Below are 18156 nucleotides of genomic sequence, written 5' to 3'. Positions count from 1 at the left end.
GACGAGCTCTAATAATAACGACCTATCAGGACGGAACACCCACTTCCGGTGCTTTCAAAATAAGAAGTTGTTTACGACCATATGTACAAGGAAGATAAAAAAAAAACAACTAATGTTAGTCTGTGAAACGCAGTAAAGCTATATATATATATATATATATATACACATTTGTAAAAAGAAAACATTTTTTGGAAGAATGGCAGTTGAGCTGCGCCCATGAAAAATTTGACAAATCTAACACCAAAAAGCTTATTCTGCTACTGTCTTGTGTTGTTTATTAGACTGGATGAATGAAATCTGAGGAAACATATTGGCAAACAGTGTTCATTTAGCATATGGAAAAGCCATACACGGCCTGACACCTCCTATGGCATAGCTCATTTTCAACCAGCATTTGTCGCAAGTCAGCCATTGCAATTGTGTTGGTCACTCTGGCATGGACAGCATGTCCAAGTTGATCCCACACGTGTTCAATAGAATTGATGACAGGATTGCAGGCAGACCATTCCATTTTCACCACTCCCAAATTCTGGAAGTTGTCTTTGATAAACCCCAGGGGCAATCGTTGTCATCTTGGGGTATAAATGTAGGACCCCGACTGTTGATATATGGTGTTGTCACTGCTATACTATCACAAATGGTCCTGACAGTGAAGGCCAGTAATGGAAGGTCTATGACACCAGAGATTGACTGTGTGTAGTCTGCTCTGGATTGAACTTCACCTACAATTTGGAGATGATACTGGATGATACTGAAGCTCACTGGAGCTCACTCCAAATAATGGTGCAACTTGGTTTTGTGGAAAACCAGCTTGAAGGGGCACCATGTCACAGGCCGCATTACGTTAACTCAATGCTTTGAGCAGAAACTGGAAGGAAAAACTTCAAAACAAGAATCAATAGCAGAATTAGTTGTTTGACACTGGTAGAGAAAGCTTGGTGTGTTTTTCATGAGTGCAATATATATATATATATATATATATATATATATATATATTAATTCTTTTGGTTGCTATGACATGCTTCATTTGACATAATTAACTTTTGTAAATGTGTCTTTGTTGGTTTGTTTATTTTTTTGCGCGTTTTCAGTGGTAAGATGCAAATAAAATTATACTTATAAATAAAAGCGTTAAATGAAAAGTCTTATGTTTAGTGTCAAGTTTGCTCAGCTCATTATTCATGCTGCTCAGTAAAGATGACGATGTGATGCCGCCTGTTGGAGCCTGGAACTCGCGTCACCATGGAAGCACTCAGTTTGAGACATGTATTCGCCATTTTGCAGCCGCGGTGTGTGTATGTGTGTGTATGAGCTCCTTTCGGGGGTAAATACCTCTATAGCTTCTAAACATTGAACACTTCAGACGCCAGCTAAAAGAAGAAATGCCTGCACTTGTAGACAGAACAGTAGTTGCTGCAGCATGACATGGACATTTGAACGACGTAACAGCAGATAGTTTCGCTCACGGCCGTCGAAGAGGACCAGGGAATATGCAAGGTCTGTTTTCTTTCTAACTTTGTTAGCACAGACAGTCAGCACCTAACACGGTTAAATTTAGCGGAGTAGCGAGTTAGCTTAGCACCGTTTCAGCGGTGTTGCAGTTAGCAATGTAGCTACGCTTTAATTGGGCTGCTTAACGGTAACGTGAAGTCAAAGATGGACTGTAGACACATTGACTGTACTACTTCACTTAAATCTGTAAAAGACTAAAGAGACACTTAAGAGTCTTCTATATGTTAATGAAAATTGTAAAGCATAATTGCTTGTTATCGCTGTGCCCGACAGCCACAAGTGGTTGTGTTCATGCCCTAACCACCCGTATCACGGTAATCTGACATGATGTGAATGAGTGGTAATATCCGCTTTCCCTTACACTGTATAATTCTATACTGTCACTTGTAAGGACATTACTATCAGATTGTTGATACGGGGTGCAAACAACAAAAATACGTTTTAAACTATACGACATTTGGAAACACATCATGAAACACCAAAGTATTTCAGGAAACATTAATAAAAAAATAAATAAAAAAAAGGCATAAAAAGCTTGTTGTATTGGGCTTGTTGTATTTGTTGTATTCTTCCCTCAAAAGAATACAACAAAAATGCAAAAAACACATTGATTTAAAAAAGAATGAAAAGAACAGACTGCTTTTTTTTGGTATTATTAATTCTGTTTTGTTATTCTGTTTTCTGACTTTTTAAGTGTTTTGTTGTCATGTTGGGTCATATTTTGCACTTCAGGGGCCTCTTAAGTCAATCCTGTATACAAATTGTTTATTTTCTGTTTTGCGTTTACAGCTTGACATTCAGGACTACAAATTTTCTTCATCAGCTGCTCAGCATGAAAGCACAAAGTAACAAGGAGGAACATTTTTGTCCTCACTGGATAATGTTGTCACCTTTGAATTCTCTAATTTGACCATACAAAAAGACCACCAATAATGATACCTGGTTTGATCTCCCAGGAGTTACTTGAGCAGCTTCTGGACCTAAGGAATTACCAGAATCGCACAAGTGGGGTGGAAGAGCTGAAACAAATCCTTTCAGAAGTGGAAATTAAATCAATCCCATCTGGAAGCATTGAGGAGTTCATAAATTTTCTACCTCGACTTCTAGATGACAGTAATTTCAAGGTGCTATATGGTACCTTACAAGTTTTAAACTTACTCATTCAGAAGCTGGAAAAAGATGTTGAGAAATATTTCAAACATATAGTTTTTGTGGCTCTCAAAGCTTTAGGAGACACTCGCACAGTCACCAGGAATGAATATCTTAATGTGTTTCAGCAGCTGATGAAAATTGTTGTACCGCAGCAAGTATTAGATCTTGTAATTGGCAACTTGAAACACAAGAATTCTAGAGTTCGTGAAGATGTCCTTAACATAATTATGGCAGCTATCCTCACTCATCCAAGGAAATATTTCAACATCCCCAAGCTTTGTTTTGAAGTTGCACCATACTTGGCAGACAGCAAAAGGAGGGTCCGGCACGCTGCTCTTGAGTTGTTTGTTGTTTTTGACTATTGCCTTGACACCGGGAAAAAGCAGCCTCTAATGAAAGCTGTGGACATGGTTGAGCTGAACGAGGATGCAGAGGGTCTGATGGCAGCTGTACAGGCAAGACGAGCCAGACACATCCTTCCAAAAGTGACCTCAGAGGGGGTAGTGGAGTATGGTTTGGTGGTACCTAAACCTGGACAATGGTCCCTGGGACAGTATGGTTCTGGGGCTGATCTTGACTGGGTTATGAACGGAGGCCGGATAAGCAGTGCCAGGAGCTACAGAGCTGAGCCAGACTGTGACAGATTATATGGCTATGGAAGCTTAGGATCCCTCACTGAAGACCTTCCACTTCAAAGGAGGATTGTCAGCGCGGGCAAAGGGAAGAACAAACTACCCTGGGAGATGTCAGGCTTTTCATCCACTGAGAACGAGCAGCAGCAGTACAATACACCGAATGGAAAATGTTCTGAACGGGTGAGACCTGACTTGCAATTTTCTCACTAATCTACCTAAAATATTTAAGTCATTTGGATGAGTTTGACATGTTATGATAGCTTTATGATAGATTGTAAAAAAGAAAAAAAACATTATTTACACAAATAATTGTTCATTTTTGTCCTTTTAATTTTTAGTGATGACATAAATTAGTTTGTAATGGCTATGCCTGCCTTTTTTGTTGGATGGGCTTTAAAATACTAACAAGCTATTAGGACTAATCAGTTATTTGTTTGCTGCCTATGCAAAGCGTTTAGGAGCATCTGAATGCTTTTGATAATTACTTAGAGATTACCATGGATTTCAGAGGCAAAGAGCATGATAGGAGTAGTTCTTTCCTTGTGCTTTCTTTTTCTGCCTCTTTTCAGTCTTGTGTAGTTCACAGAGAGAATAATTTTTAATTCAGTGGAATAAGTATGGTGGTTTCATGTTGTTTCCGTTGTCAGAATTGTGTATTTTTAGTGTTTTAATAACGTGAGTTACACCCAAAGCAACATTCCAGAAGACTGAGGAAATTCAGTTGCACTTTCTCTAGAGACGGTTTGAGGCTAAAAAAACTAAATATAGCTTCTATTTCTCATGATGCAGTATAGATAGTGATAGAGAGGGAGGGCTGTATCTTTTTGTTAATCTTGTGTTTGTGGGTATGAGTCACAATGGTGTATGCAAACACATTTACCTCTTTTTGGAAATAATTTATTTCAGTGTTACACTAGCACTTTGTCATTAAATATGTGACCCCCATCTTTTTTTTTCTTTTTTTTAATAAACATTTGGATACGTAAAGAGGAATAAATATAGTCATAATCACTGACTGTACCTGGAGAAAATACATTAGATGACTCACTTTCATGCACAGTCACTGTTGCTGCAAAAATGAGCAGGACCTGCTTTGGAAAAAAAACTTTTTAACAAATGCAATCAGTCTACCACATTGGTTTAAATATATTTTGTCAGCTAACAAATAATAAAACAGCTGTCAGTCTTATTCTTAACGTCTGTGTTGTGATATGTTGTTTAGCTTTATTAGGTATTAATCAATCACATATTGTTACGGGAACAGTTTTCAGTTCAGAGACCTTCTGTTGACAACGGTTTATTGTTTCCCAGCAACCCCATTAACACATAGCACATTTAGTGAAGGGGCTGTGAAACATAATTGGTAGTTTCACAGGGTCATGTTTGTAAAACATGGCTTGTTTAATGCTCTGCTGTTGATTGCAATCACACACATTCTCTAGAGAGTGTTGATCAGATCACAGGCTGTGCGACCAACACCAGCCATACTGGCTCATCTTAAAGACAAAGACATGCAGTAATGTAAAAATCTCTCATCGTTGTGTCTTTGCTTCTTCTTTTTACAGTTTTTGACAAAGGGTTTACTTTGATAATAAAATTTAAACGGAGATTATAGATGAATATGCTCTTTTACAGGATCCAAAGACATACCCACATATAGCGCAGTCTCTTATCTGAGCTACATATCCGCTACATTCCTTTGTTCAGGCTCATGGATGGAATTACACTAAGGCTCTTGTTATGTTTCAGGATTGTTTTAAGTGAGTTACTTGAACTTGACCTGTTGTTGTTGCTACTGTTAAAAGAAATATCTTTCTGCTCTTTTATAGGAGACAAGTGAGGATCTCATGACTCTTGCCAGGAAGGGAGATACCTACATACCCAGTTTCAGTAAGTTTCAGGACTTTTATCAGCACTGTGATGTGTCTAGTACAGTTGACTGGTTGTCATGTTCAACTTCAGCTCAATTTAGAGCAGCTTTAAGTTGGATTAGCACACTGACTCAAAGGAGTCACTGTTGCACATGCCACTAAAAGCTTTGAGATGAACACGGATACAAGCTGCTTGCCAGATAAGTGGCATACCAGTCTCATATCACGCCAGAGAAAACCATACCGCCATACCATTCACTAACTGTAAAGTTTTCTAAATGCTTGTCTGTCTGTAACATAGGGACATATTGAGCTATATAAAAACACTCCCTTCAGACTCTTAAAATTTTACCTGGTATTGCTGCTTTTGTTCATTGTCAAAAACTCTGCATTTAGTAAATGAAATGATTGTTCCCTGATATATTCAATAAGTAGCTTCCAATCATGAATCTTTAGCGTTTCACACACCAAAGATATACAACATTAAAGGCTTACTTAGACTATTAAAGTGATGCCATTCAATCAGTCACACAGCAGTCACTGGTCTCTTAATGTCCCTTACCGTTAATTCAGACATGCTTTTGGAAGTGAAGAGAGGAACATACATGTGGATATTTGTGATTTGCACAGGATTGGACAGTGCATAAAATGCACCGTAACGTAACAGTCCTGATAGAGTCATAGTGTACACACAACAAGTCGTGACGATAACAGTTTATATTAATCTGCCAAAGGTTCTCTGGTTGTGAGAAACATATTTTGCTCATTGGTGGTTGATTGATGCAGCAGAAACATCCCTTTTCTACATGTAAAAGAAGAGTTGGTGTTATACTTTTAGGCTTAAATTGTACTACAATAACAGTGTAGTTGTTATTAAATCAAGGAAAAAGTTATGTTTACTCCACTATCAAGTGTGTAAAAGATATTCTGTTCCACACAAAACTGTTCATATCATATCATGCTTACAAGCATGTAGCGTTGTGTGAAAATGAAACTATGGTGGACTGCCAACATGAAACATATCTAGTGTAAGATAGAGAGGAGTAGCTTTATGTAGAGTTAAAACTTTTCTGTTCATTTGCTTCAGATTCTGAGGAAGAAAAAACAGTGCTGCAGTTGGGCTATTTATTTATTTAGTGTTGTGACCTGTTGGATTTCTCAAAACAGATGGTCACATGGCTAATTACCTCACCACTGCTGTGTGTCTGCTCAGTAATGTGAGGTCAAACTTGTGTCGTGTTGAAAGTAATATGTTTTTAGTCTCTGCCTCATCAGATCATTGTCCCAGAATTTTACTGAAAACCACTAGGAGTAATTCACGCATGACGCTCTTGTCATGCCCAGAAAGCAGTGTGTGTCTGAAAGGGACTTATGCTGCAAAAAGAAAATGAATACCAGTGGCAAGGAATTCTTTAGTTGAGATAAAGCATGTGGTTTTACTGCTACTGCAGGCTGTCAGTTCCACCAGTTTAAAGATTATTTGCTTGCTAATCTGACTACTCTTCAGCCTGGAAATGAGCAGCAGTGAGAAGATGCTCAGTATTGCAATGAAGTAACCAGAATTTGCACAGTAATATTTTAGAATATATTATTATATTATAATATATTAATATTTAATTTGGTTTTTTCTTGAATTTTGTTGAATTTTATTTCCTTGATCAGTTTGTTTTGGACTCTGAGTGACAAGAATTAGACTCCAATACTATGGTTTTGCTTTATTTAATTAAGACAGATGGTGATAATCCTCAAATAAAGAGTACCAGTATAATAGATGTATCAAAAGTTTAACCCTTGTGCACCCTTTCAGAAAATACAGCACTTTTTACCCTTGGTACAAAGATCTTCAGTTTAAAAACTGAAATCATTGCAAAATTTTGTTTTACTAGCATTAACACAGTCAAAGTTGTTGAGTATCTCATATATTACACAAGGGTTAAATGCAGTGTTATGCACCAGACCTTAAAAACTGAATTGTATGGTCGACTAAAACTTTCCGTGCTTATGTGCCTGCAGCATGCAGTCATCTGTGAATTTTCCACTGCAGTTTATCAGTGATATTCATCCAGTTAAGAAAGGAATCTCAGATATCTAAAAGGTTTAAATTAAGCTCTGTTTTCGCAGCTTAAAGATGGTTCAGCTTAAAGTGTTTGTTCAGGCATTATAATCATGTATTAGGTAAAGATTGCAAGTATAGCGATACCGTTGAACAATTTGAAATGTGTGATGATAACATCAGATGAAATACACAAATTGGATACTTTGGTATTGGATAGTTGTTTAAAAGATGGAAGCTCATAATAGAACTTGACTCCTTAAACAGAGAGGCATTTCTCTGTCTGAGAGAAATTAGTCTAATCTAAAGCCCACTATTACTCATGTTGGATGAATAAGTTTAGTGAGTCATCTCTGCAGTCTTTTTTTTTTGAGTGAAAATGATAAAAAAAAAAAATATAAATGCACTTTCTATCTAGGTTCTGCAGAGCCACAGAAGCCCCAATCCTCCAGAAGACGGGAGTCTCCCACTCATCTCAGAAGAAGTGGAAGCCTCAACTTAGATACCGATATCTATAAAACCATTAACCTTTCTGACCCAGATGCTGGTAAGAGGCCATGATCTGAGAAGCACCAATCATTATAAACATTTGTCTAAATAGATGAAGATAGAATGAGCATGAGTAGTTCCTCAGTTTAATTTAAAGACAAGCTAAAAAGTTAACTATGTCATTTTACAAGTAGTTGTAGAAACAGACACCCTTATCTATATGTGTCTATTTAGTTATTATTAAGAGTGTGTTTTGTGTCTGTAAACATCCAATATATTTAAAGACACACCAATAAGTCAAGTTGTTGGATTTCCTTATGATATGACATGTACTATTTATCACAGCATCAGGTAGATCTTTCATGCCTGGTTAGTCTGGCACGTTAATGTTTATAGACTGAACAGAAAATGGTGGACTTGCTTTAATGTTATGTTTAGTGCCTCCAAGTAAAACTGTGATGGGCAGACTAGTGTGACTGAGATGAAAGAAGCTGCCCAGCCATCAGTCAAATTGTACCTGTTCTGGAAGTATTTTTTAGAAGGTTTTATTAGTGCAGAGTAATCAGAATCAGAACTTAAATGACTCAAAACTCAGATGAATCAGAAGCACCACATTATATTTCTGTGTTTGATGTGTTAATGCAATGTCTTACAGTAGCACCCAAAGGACGTATACTCTCAAGGAACCCCAGTGTTGAACGAACTTTTTCCCTCCCTTCAAACCCTGCCACACCCGGCTCTTTCCTTCTGCCCTCCTACCCACTGGCTACACAACCAGTGAGTATGTTTACTCCAACACTGTCACGCCGTCATGCAGACTCCTCCCTCTCTATGTCCAACACCTGGCCCAACAAGAGAGAGAATCCTCATCAGCGAGAATCCAGCCCCTGGAGAGAGACAGGAGGCACAGCAAAAGGTAAGTTAGCATAAAAAAAAGTCTATATGTGACTGGTTTGTCTGTGGAGTGAAAAAAAAACATTCAGGTCTTTGCTCTGAATTGGGTATTGTCTTCTTTTCTTTCCCTAGGAGAAGTCTCTATCAGGCGCTCTCCCAGGCCTCTTCGTGCTTCCCTTGTTAGTTCCTCTTCCACCTCGTCGTTCCGGCGGGCTCTGAGCAACACCAGAGCAACCTTCTCTAGCTCACTAGAAGCCCCTCCTGCAGAACAGGTGCATTCACACAATGGCCAGAGATCGAATGCCTCAGACACTCCTCAGAACCATCATGTAGAAAATAAAACTAATCAGGACCCAGATGACATCAGTGCCTGGCAAGATCTTCAGGGGGATGATCCCCTGGACATGCAGGAGGTCAGAAAACATGGCCCTTTTAGTCCATGTTCTTAAAGTTAAGTGGTGGGTTTTCTTCTCATACTTGTATATGTTATATGGCATGTTGCTAACAGATGCTGAGTTCTCTGCGCTCATTGCGTAACAGCGCTGCCAAAAAGAGGGCCAAAGTGAGCCAAAGCAGTCCAGATCCAGACAGCCCTGACTCAGCTGTGAGGGTGGACCTGGGTCTAGATTCACCATTGCACACCTCTCCAGTACTTACCAGCTCAGCCAGTGAGAGTGGGCTTTCCAGTCTGCGCTCAGCTGCCAACTGCAGCTTCAATGGCATCAAAACCAGGTCAGGGACACCATTTTCATTTCTTTATTTATTATTTTATGATTAATTAGTCACTTAGTAAATGTTGTCAGAAATTTGTTGAATTTTTTGCTGACATTTTAAACATCACTATGCAGTTTTAAACAATAATTTCTCCCTTCTCTCAACAGTCCCAGAAATTCTGCCTCTTTTGTAATGAAACCTCATATTTCAAGAACACCTTCAGCAAAACTGAGGACTTCTATGTCCATGGACTTCATCAGTCTTCAATGTATAAAAGGATAAAAGGAATTCAGTGGTTTTGTCTTAAGTTTTTAAATTTAAGTAGCATCTCATTTTTTTTTCTTTTTTTCTAGTAACAACTCAGAGAAATGAATTATCGCCAGAGGTGGGTATTGTTGGTCAGAGAGTCTCTTATTCCAATGGAACAATCAAAACTGATGAAGAGAGAACAGGTCCATCCCCTCCTCTGGTCAAACCTGCTCTCCATGACTCAGTCAGAGCTTTGAAGCTTGCCAAAGGTCAGTGAGCACTGACAAACAATTACATTGCATTAACTTTGTATGTAGTTAATGGTAATTCAATGAGTCACCATTCTGTTTTGTTTTGTTTTTTTGTTTTTAGGATCCCAGAGTCACAGCAGCAGTAGAAATTCACCAGGCACAGATATGCCTGAAGGAGTAATTGGAAGAGGTTAGTCTTCTCCAGATTAGTTAAGGCCATAACTCACTATTTGATTGCACAAAGCCTTTTTTATAGTCCTCATTTTCTGGTTAAACTCTTGAATACAAATACAATTTGCCCGTTAAGATAACACTTAATCTTTGAAGTACCCATATAATCCTCATTTTACAGGTTCAGAAGTTTCTTTGGGAGTCTACAATGCTTTAATACCATTTTAATGTTAAAAAAAATATTTTTTTTTTCTTGCTGCAGCATTTTTTCTTTGAAATTATGTTTAAATAACTTCTGCTTCTTTATAGACCCCTTCCAAGAGACCAAATCTCCTCTAATTGGTTGACTAATGTAACATTACAAGAAAGCGTAATATGGCCTCCTTAGACAATTAAATGCATCCTTTTATTTATTTATTTATTTATTTTTTGCATGCAGTAATTCAGCCTGTTGTGTCTACCTTTCCACTCAAGAGATTCAAGTTACCTCAGAATTATTTTTATTTATATCAGATATCATCCTCCTGCTTTTTAGGCATGTTTGGCACTCCAACATCCTCCAACCATCCAGGAGTCAGTCGGACACTTGAGCGGGGTGATTTGGCAGCCAAGCCTCCAACTGATCCCTCAGCAGGCATCTACAGCAGTCACTTAGACAGTGATGACAGCACACGACCTGATGAGGCTAAAGTTAGTCACGCTTTGTCCACTGTTGCTTCGTAGTACTTAATAGAAAGGTTCCAGTTTCCAAAGTGTCACCTGGTGTGTTCTAATACATGTGCAGGAGAGGGTGAGGAATGTGAGGTTGGGCCGGCATAAAACACGGCTGCAGCATCTGGATCAACTAGAGGATCATTTAAGTCAAGACCAAACAAAAGACAAAATTCGCCACCGTGTCAGACAGATGCTATCTGATTCATCCACAGAGGAGAACAGAGAATTAATCATCAAAGGCAAGAGAAAGTTTTAGAAGCTTAAATCAAAAAATCTTCTTTATTCCTTAAAACTGCTGCAATTCTGATTATTTTAAGGTTGACCTCTGGTTTATAATATTTGCAGATGGATTTAAAATGTTGATCTTCTCTGTTGTAGATCTGCATCTAAATGGCAGCATGTTGACATCTACCAAAGCAGACCCTCTCTGTGATGAGTCCCCCATTAGTCCCACCAGTCTACTAGGACCCCAAAGTCCAGTCAAGTGCTTCACTCCACCCCACCACCCAAGCCCTCCAACAGTTCCCCCTAATCCAAAAAGTGTTTCCCGTCTTCGAAGGGCACCTAGTCTCAGCAGAACCCGGCCCTCGCTTTCCCACAGTTCAGGTAAGTGACCCAAGACTTCATAGATGTCCAGGGTTTCCTCCAGGATTTTTAAAAACTTTTATAAATAGATCATTTATTTGAGGCAAAGGCATGTTATTTAAGACAAACATGTAATGTAGCTGTGTATTGTCATAGTAATATTTCTCTTTTCTATTTTTCATCTGGATATTTGTTAAGTGTGTCTTTTTATGTAGTATTTTTGCATCTTACAGTTTAACTTTACTCCTTTTTTCCTCATTATTTAATGTTGATGTAATGTTGCTGGAAATTTCCCAGTCTAGGATGAATAAAGTACATCTTATTCTGATTCTGAAGAGCTCAGGGCTCTGCTGCGCTCTCCTGCCACACTCTCCTGCTTTGCCCTTCCACTTTTCTCTCCCTCACTTGTCTTTTTATGAGACTAATTTAATGAACCGCTAATCAGGGTGCTGAGAAAGTATGAAAATGTATACGTCACAATTGGCATTTAAAGACACGGACAACACCACGTGCACAACTCTGCCCTGCCATGGACGAAGTTTCCGGCTAAATATGAAATAACCGGGTCAACTGTTTATTGCACATAAAGACACAGGACCAGTAATTACCGCTCTGGACAAAGCCTGTTGTGAAGTATGAATTGACTGGAAAACAAACTTTTTCCTTGGTGTTACAGAAGTGATAACTTCTCGAGGAGTGCGTGACAATTACTCCGACCTATCACCTCTTTGTTGCCACTCTTGAGCGAGCCCTTGTAGAACCGGACAGGTAGTTGAGACTAGTTTGTTTTTCCAAATTAAGTTATTAGAAGTGCAGTGTCACATTTCCTGAGTACAATTTCACATTGTTATTATGGCCCGTTAATGTGCACAATTATTGACTTTGTTAATATGGAGCCATTCATACAAATATCATTTACATTTGTAATGTCTAAAAGGAAAAATCATAAATCTCTGAAGGCACGGCAGCTTTTTTTTTGCTGCTCCACAATTTACATTTAACAGAAACCCTGATGTCACTGAATGTTGCAGGAGATGTCAGAGTTACTGATCTGTTACGTGTCCGAATATGTCATCGTGAATCTCCATGTTGCATTGTGCTACTCTTTCTTTGTCACTAACAGTGATTAAGCAAAGTCCTGCTGAATCATAAATAGATGAAACAGCACTTTAACAGTCTTTTGTTTATAGAAAATGTTGGAACATTAATTAGACTGCTGGCACCAAAAGATCATGGTTGAATAAGATGTTTGTTTTCTGGTGGTGTGCCACCATGCTTTGTTTTGACAGCATACTGTTAATGCACCGCCACCCACACTAACTGCTTGCTTTCAGACAGATAGAGATGCAACATGAGACTGAATCTGTGTGTTTTGTGCTGTCTAATGGATGATTTAGATGAGCTGTCCCATTGTACTGTGAGCCACAAGAAGAATCTCTCAGAACCCCCAGAGCTGTGTCCATTTTCAAAGCCCGACCTGGCACTCACACAGAGTTTCAAGCTACTGAGCTCGGAAGACTGGTGAGGAACACTGTCATTTATATTCTTTCTACTAATGCTCACATCTAAGGTCCATTTACTCATTTCTTTTTCTTTGTTTTTTCTTCTTCAGGGAGAAAAAGATTGAGGGTCTAATGTTTCTACGCTCTTTGGCCAACTACCACTCAGACACACTTCAAAGCAAACTTCATGATGTTTGTCTTTCTCTCATTGAAGAGGTAATATAAATTTTCATGTCTTACTTATAGTGTCTTACTCTGCTTTTAATAAGTCATTTTGGAAACTACTTTACTTTATTGTCTACGTAGTTCTACAAATTCTCAACAGAAGTCTTTGCTAGTATGAAAATTGAGGGAAAAAAAATTTCCTGGGCATGTCGACCCAGGCTTTGATTTCAGCGTTGGATGCTAACAAGTTCATTGTTAACTATACATATCTTTTTCAGGCATATTGTAAAGTTAGGTACCCTTCTCTGTTCCTGGCCAAGATGCAAAATAATAAAACTTTGCTGTTAGAGTTGGTAAAATATATCCAAATCTTATCTCATGCTGATAAACTTTAACTTTTCTGGAACACTTAAAACTTCTCAAAAATACTTATTATTACTCAGTCTCTGAATACACTTAAAAAGAAGAAATGTGAAATAAAAGCCAAAGCTGTTTTAATATTTTTTGGTAGGGCTGAGAATCGATTCGGTGCAGAACAGCCTGATTTGATTTTTATTAAATTCGATTCTATATTGACTGGTTTACAGATATTTATGTAAGAACACCCATTTTTCCTGAGTAATAAAGACAAAACACTGAGCCCGGTCCGTGTATCATTTGTGCATTTAATGTCCATTAAAAAATTGAACATCAAAAAGGAAATAAGCAGCTTGTTTTTCATTATTCTTTTAGAAATCTGAAACAAAGAAACTAAAATCAGGCTGTTTTTAATATAAGATATGTTAATGGCACTTTGTCATGACATGGTAATACCACCGTACGTTGTTTCTAAACTGACAGGCCCGTCTGGTACCATAAGGTAGGGCTACTAGTAAAGTCCAGTTGAACTTGATGAATCAGCTTAATTGGTCTAGGCTACAGTGAGGGAATAACAGGTCTTGAAAACAGTTTTGAGACAAAAAAAAAAACTATTTTCTTTTTCTAGTTTAATTTTTCATGTCTTAATTTCAAATAAAAAGTGCAAAAACAGCCTGATTTTATTATTTTGTGTAAGATTTCCAAAATAATATATTTTTAAAATTGAATGTTAAATGAACAAATGATACACGGACTAAGCCTGTTTACATGACCATCAAAATCAGGTATCTGGGAGTCATCACATAATTGTAATAATCTGATCTGACTCATCTTCATGCACCTCTGAAATAATATATTAGAAAGATTGTTGTTTGCATTTATCAGTCCATTATCAGATTTTTTTCTGAGTACGTATGTGCGTGGTGACGTCACTTGCTGTTATTTTCTTCTTCCGAGCAGAAGCTCAGGTTCTTCTTAGCGTTAGCTGCTAATGTGAGAGTAATAAGCTCCTAAATCGTTCACAGATAATTGTAATCCCATGGTTAATTAAAAAAATCAAATTTTGCATTATCTTGGTGAGAGAGCCTGATTTTGGGCATGTGTGTGCTTTGTCACAGCTGTGAACATGATCCACTGAAAAACATTTATCAACCTTATTTATGAAGTTTCTAATAGTTTTCCAGTCTTACATTTAGAATTTTTAGCATCTGGTGTCCGGAAACAAAGTTATTGTGAGTGCTTTTTTAAAAGTTGGAATTTGGCATTGGAAAGTCACACGAGAGAAGGGTCACGCCTGCCATCAGGAAAGAAAAGTATAAAAATCGATCGACTTCAGAGTTTTATGAATCAATATTGGTTTAACTAAATTTAATTGATTCTAATCGATTGATCAAATTTTTTTTTAACTCAGCTCTATTATCTGGGCATGAACAATATGGGTCCTCAGCCAGAAATCTTGCTTGAACGGGTCATGAAAAACTACAGTTCCTTTTTTCTGAGATATCTTTAATATCTTTGTCTTGTTGCTTTGTACTTAAATAACTTTATCTCTCCATAAATCAACGAAGTTAATGTTTTATTTAGGTGAAGAACCTGCGGTCAGGTGTCTCCAGGGTGGCAGTGTGTACACTGGGTGACCTGTACACACACTTGCAGAGGGCAATGGACCAGGAGCTAGAGGGAACAGTTAAAGCTTTACTGCAGAAGGGTGGAGAGAGTAATGCCTTCATCAGGCAGGATGTGGATGCAGCACTGGACTGCATGGTGCAGCACTGCACTCCAGCTCGCAGCATCAGTGCTTTGCTAACAGGAGGGCTGAGGTTAGATTACATTGTTGTTACTCCAGAACTATTCTGAACATTCATTAAATCTACACACCAAATATTTCATTGCTGAATTATTTTCTCCTTTGCTGATAGCCACCTTAACCCTGTGGTAAGGAAATGCACAGCTCAGCATCTGGCTAATCTTGTGGAGAAGGTTGGTGCAGCACGCCTCCTGTCTGGGGGTAAAGATCTTACTGAAAGAATTTTACCTGCAGTCACCAAACTGTCACAAGACTCCTCACAGGAAGCCAGGTATGTAAAAGCATTTTTGTTTTCTTAAAATTTGAAGAAAAAATCTTAACAAATGACTCTCAATCTCTTAGAAGCTATTGAGTGTACTTGTTTTTTTTGTTTTGTATATGTGTGTGTGTTTTGTTGTGTTTGCATTTTAATTAAAAGGCATTTGTTGTTCTGTATATGTAAATTGTGATGTACATAAGAATTAAAATTGTACACAAGGCTGTCATGATTTATTTTCTGTGGCTTGGTATTTGGACAGCACATCCAAATGAAGCAGCACTGCTTAACACTAGATAAAGATAATTTAAGTGTTTACATTACACTGCTTAACCACACAGATACTTTGGACGGCGAATGCTGCTATCTCTGTCATCTCACCATGACTTTGATAAAATACTGGAGAAATATATCCCCACCAAAGACCTGCAGACTGTTAGAGACACTGTCTTCACTCTCAAGACAAAGGTTTCTCTATGTGTTAATTATCAGATTCGCCCTCTTTGCAAATGTTATTTTACTCTAACCTGGAAATTGCTGTGTTTTTAGGGTCTTGGTGAAATGCCCCAAGACACTCAATCAGCCAGGGGGAGACGCTCCCTCCCAGGCAGTGGTACAGTCAGGGCCTCATCTCTCAACAGAGAGCCACTCAACCAGACCAACAGGTGGGTGTAGATGTCCAACACTGTAGCAGAGATGTTTCAGATGTGATGCATTAGCCTTACATTTTTTACTGAATCATGTGATGCATTTTCAATCTACAGGGAATCTAATAGCCACTACAGCTGTAGATCACAGACACAGAGCATTGCAGACAAAACTGAATACATTAAGCAGATCTCAGGTCTGCTGGGTTCAAAGGACTTCAGAGAGAGGATCAAGGGCATAGACCAGCTAGTGGCTGATTGTCAGCACAACCCCAACATGGTCATCAACAGCATATTCCCGGTTAGTGATAGTTTGTATTTTTTTCTAAATCTCATCAATATTTACATTGTCATTGTCCATTTCCAGTCATCGTTATAGAGGTCTGGTTTAGAGTGAAAAGACCATCAGTGTTTACTCTTTCCTTTTTCTGTGATTCAGTTGTTTGATGCCTTTAAAGCCAGACTGCAGGAGTCCAACAGTAAGGTCAACCTTTATGCCCTAGAATCTCTACCGAAAATCCTCTGCTTGTTGAAAGATAACATGTCTCAAGTGGTCAACATCCTGGTCCCAGCAATCGTTGACAATCACCTCAACTCCAAAAACAATGCCGTCTACTCTGCTGCTATTGGAGCAATTAATGCACTAATCTTAAATCTTGGTAATCATTCTGATCATATGGAATTAAGAGTTCATTTGAATATCAAGAATGGCCTCCATTTGATTTTTTTTTTTTTATTGGCTTCACAGACAACTTACTACTTCTTCAGCCTTTCTGCACCAAGGCCCAGTTTTTAAGTGGTAAAGCAAAGGTGGACCTTATAGAAAAAGTTGCAGGTATATCTGATCTAACACTTTTAAATATTATAATCTGCTGGTTCTGGCCACAACTTCTGATTCCTTCTAAATTCATTTTGTTTTTTCATTTTCTATAATCAGGCCTTGTGACAGAGCTCTATCCTCGCAAGCCCCAAGTGGTGGAGCAGAAAGTGTTGCCCTTGCTGTGGCATCTCCTGGGCACCTCTACCCACAGCGGCACTATTTATGGCAGGGTCGGCAGCGTGAGGGGTGCTACAGCCAACCTGTGCCAGGCCCTTTATGTCCAGATGGGGCCAAGCCTGAGTGAGTGTGCTGCTTCCCAGCCTGCCAGTGTCCATAAAAGTTTAAATGAGGTCTTGAGGACCTTATCTTAAGGTAAAGGAGAATCCAAACATGACCAAATGTTGGAAGTGAACATTAACTTGGACCTTACTTGAAGACAGAGATGTTCTACATTTCTTATAGTGCCTGCACTTTCATATCAATAAAAACGTCCTTAAAAATTAGGAACTCTTTTTCTTATCTCAGTGAGATTTCCACTGCTACAGAAGCATTGTAACATACCGACATCAGGTCTTATACTCAACTTGCTCTCTTTGCACTTTGAAGAAGTAGCTCATTGTCCATTGCTTTTTTCTCCACAAGTACTGTTGACAAATCATAGACATTATTGCAGAATGTAAAACTGAAATGCACAAAATATAGAGGAAGAAGACAGGGACCCGAAAGGTGTATATTTTTGCTGTGTCATCAGATGTGATGTGATATTTTTCTAAATGTCTAATGTAGGTTTAGACTTGTCAAATGAAATTAACAAGAATAGTACAAAACACTTTTTTGTACAGTTCAAATGTGTATTTGCACAGTATTAGCTTAATCTTTATGTATACTGTATGATGGTACAGTTATAATTTATCTGTTGTGTAAAGGTTTAGGTCATATAATTGATGTGCTGAGTTGGTACTGTTTTTTTGCATGACCAAAATTCTCTGGCATAATAGAAGCCATTTGTATTTTTGTTAGATATGTTTGTGTTTGCGGATGCCCAGATCAAAGTTGGTTTCACAGTACTCCTGCTTGATAGGAGCTGAATGAAAGAAGAGGGAGTTTTACTTCTGTGGTTGCCTGAGAAACAGTGAAGGCCCAGGTCTGTTTCTGTCTCAGTATAGTGCCAGTCTTCAAGTAGCCTTTTAACTCAACTGTTGTTAAATTATATTGACCTTGTTTGTGAACAAAAGGAAAGAGATATCTGAATAAACAGTTCTATTTCTTTAAAACTAACTTCAGTGTGTCTCATTCAAAGGCTGGAAGTCAG

At 38.3% G+C, this 18156-nt stretch overlaps 1 protein-coding gene across 2 annotated transcripts; it reads left to right on the top strand.

Moving 5' to 3' along the window:
* Positions 1 to 1217: 1217 nt before the first annotated feature.
* Positions 1218 to 18122, top strand: LOC121631277 (TOG array regulator of axonemal microtubules protein 1). Of its 2 annotated transcripts, none has more exons than XM_041972074.1 (23): positions 1218 to 1497; positions 2302 to 3479; positions 5129 to 5189; positions 7642 to 7770; positions 8371 to 8628; positions 8739 to 9019; positions 9115 to 9338; positions 9488 to 9588; positions 9674 to 9838; positions 9942 to 10010; positions 10527 to 10681; positions 10776 to 10944; positions 11084 to 11311; positions 12688 to 12811; positions 12903 to 13008; positions 14899 to 15134; positions 15234 to 15392; positions 15719 to 15845; positions 15927 to 16042; positions 16142 to 16325; positions 16464 to 16683; positions 16773 to 16859; positions 16962 to 18122. In XM_041972074.1, exons 2-23 carry the CDS (start codon positions 2445 to 2447, stop codon positions 17213 to 17215), a joined length of 4488 nt encoding a protein of 1495 aa, XP_041828008.1. In that variant the 5' UTR covers positions 1218 to 1497; positions 2302 to 2444; the 3' UTR covers positions 17216 to 18122. The 2 variants fall into 2 exon arrangements, with proteins under 2 accessions (XP_041828008.1, XP_041828007.1); XM_041972073.1 differs by having other exon boundaries at positions 1219 to 1497; positions 8368 to 8628.
* The last annotated feature ends 34 nt before the right edge of the window (positions 18123 to 18156 follow it).

Source organism: Melanotaenia boesemani, chromosome 20, assembly GCF_017639745.1.
Source record: "Melanotaenia boesemani isolate fMelBoe1 chromosome 20, fMelBoe1.pri, whole genome shotgun sequence".
NCBI classification, from domain to species: Eukaryota; Metazoa; Chordata; class Actinopteri; order Atheriniformes; family Melanotaeniidae; genus Melanotaenia; species Melanotaenia boesemani.
The sequence above is the reverse complement of the archived record's forward strand: the minus strand, read 5'-3'. Positions and strand labels throughout refer to the sequence as shown.

Coding starts and splice junctions, on each gene's coding strand:
- LOC121631277 (XM_041972073.1), top strand. CDS start 2,445: ATGATACCTGGTTTGATCTCCCAGGAGTTACTTGAGCAGCTTCTGGAC. Junction 8,629..8,738: donor GACAGGAGGCACAGCAAAAG/GTAAGTTAGCAT, acceptor TTCTTTCCCTAG/GAGAAGTCTCTATCAGGCGC. Junction 10,682..10,775: donor CACGACCTGATGAGGCTAAA/GTTAGTCACGCT, acceptor ATACATGTGCAG/GAGAGGGTGAGGAATGTGAG.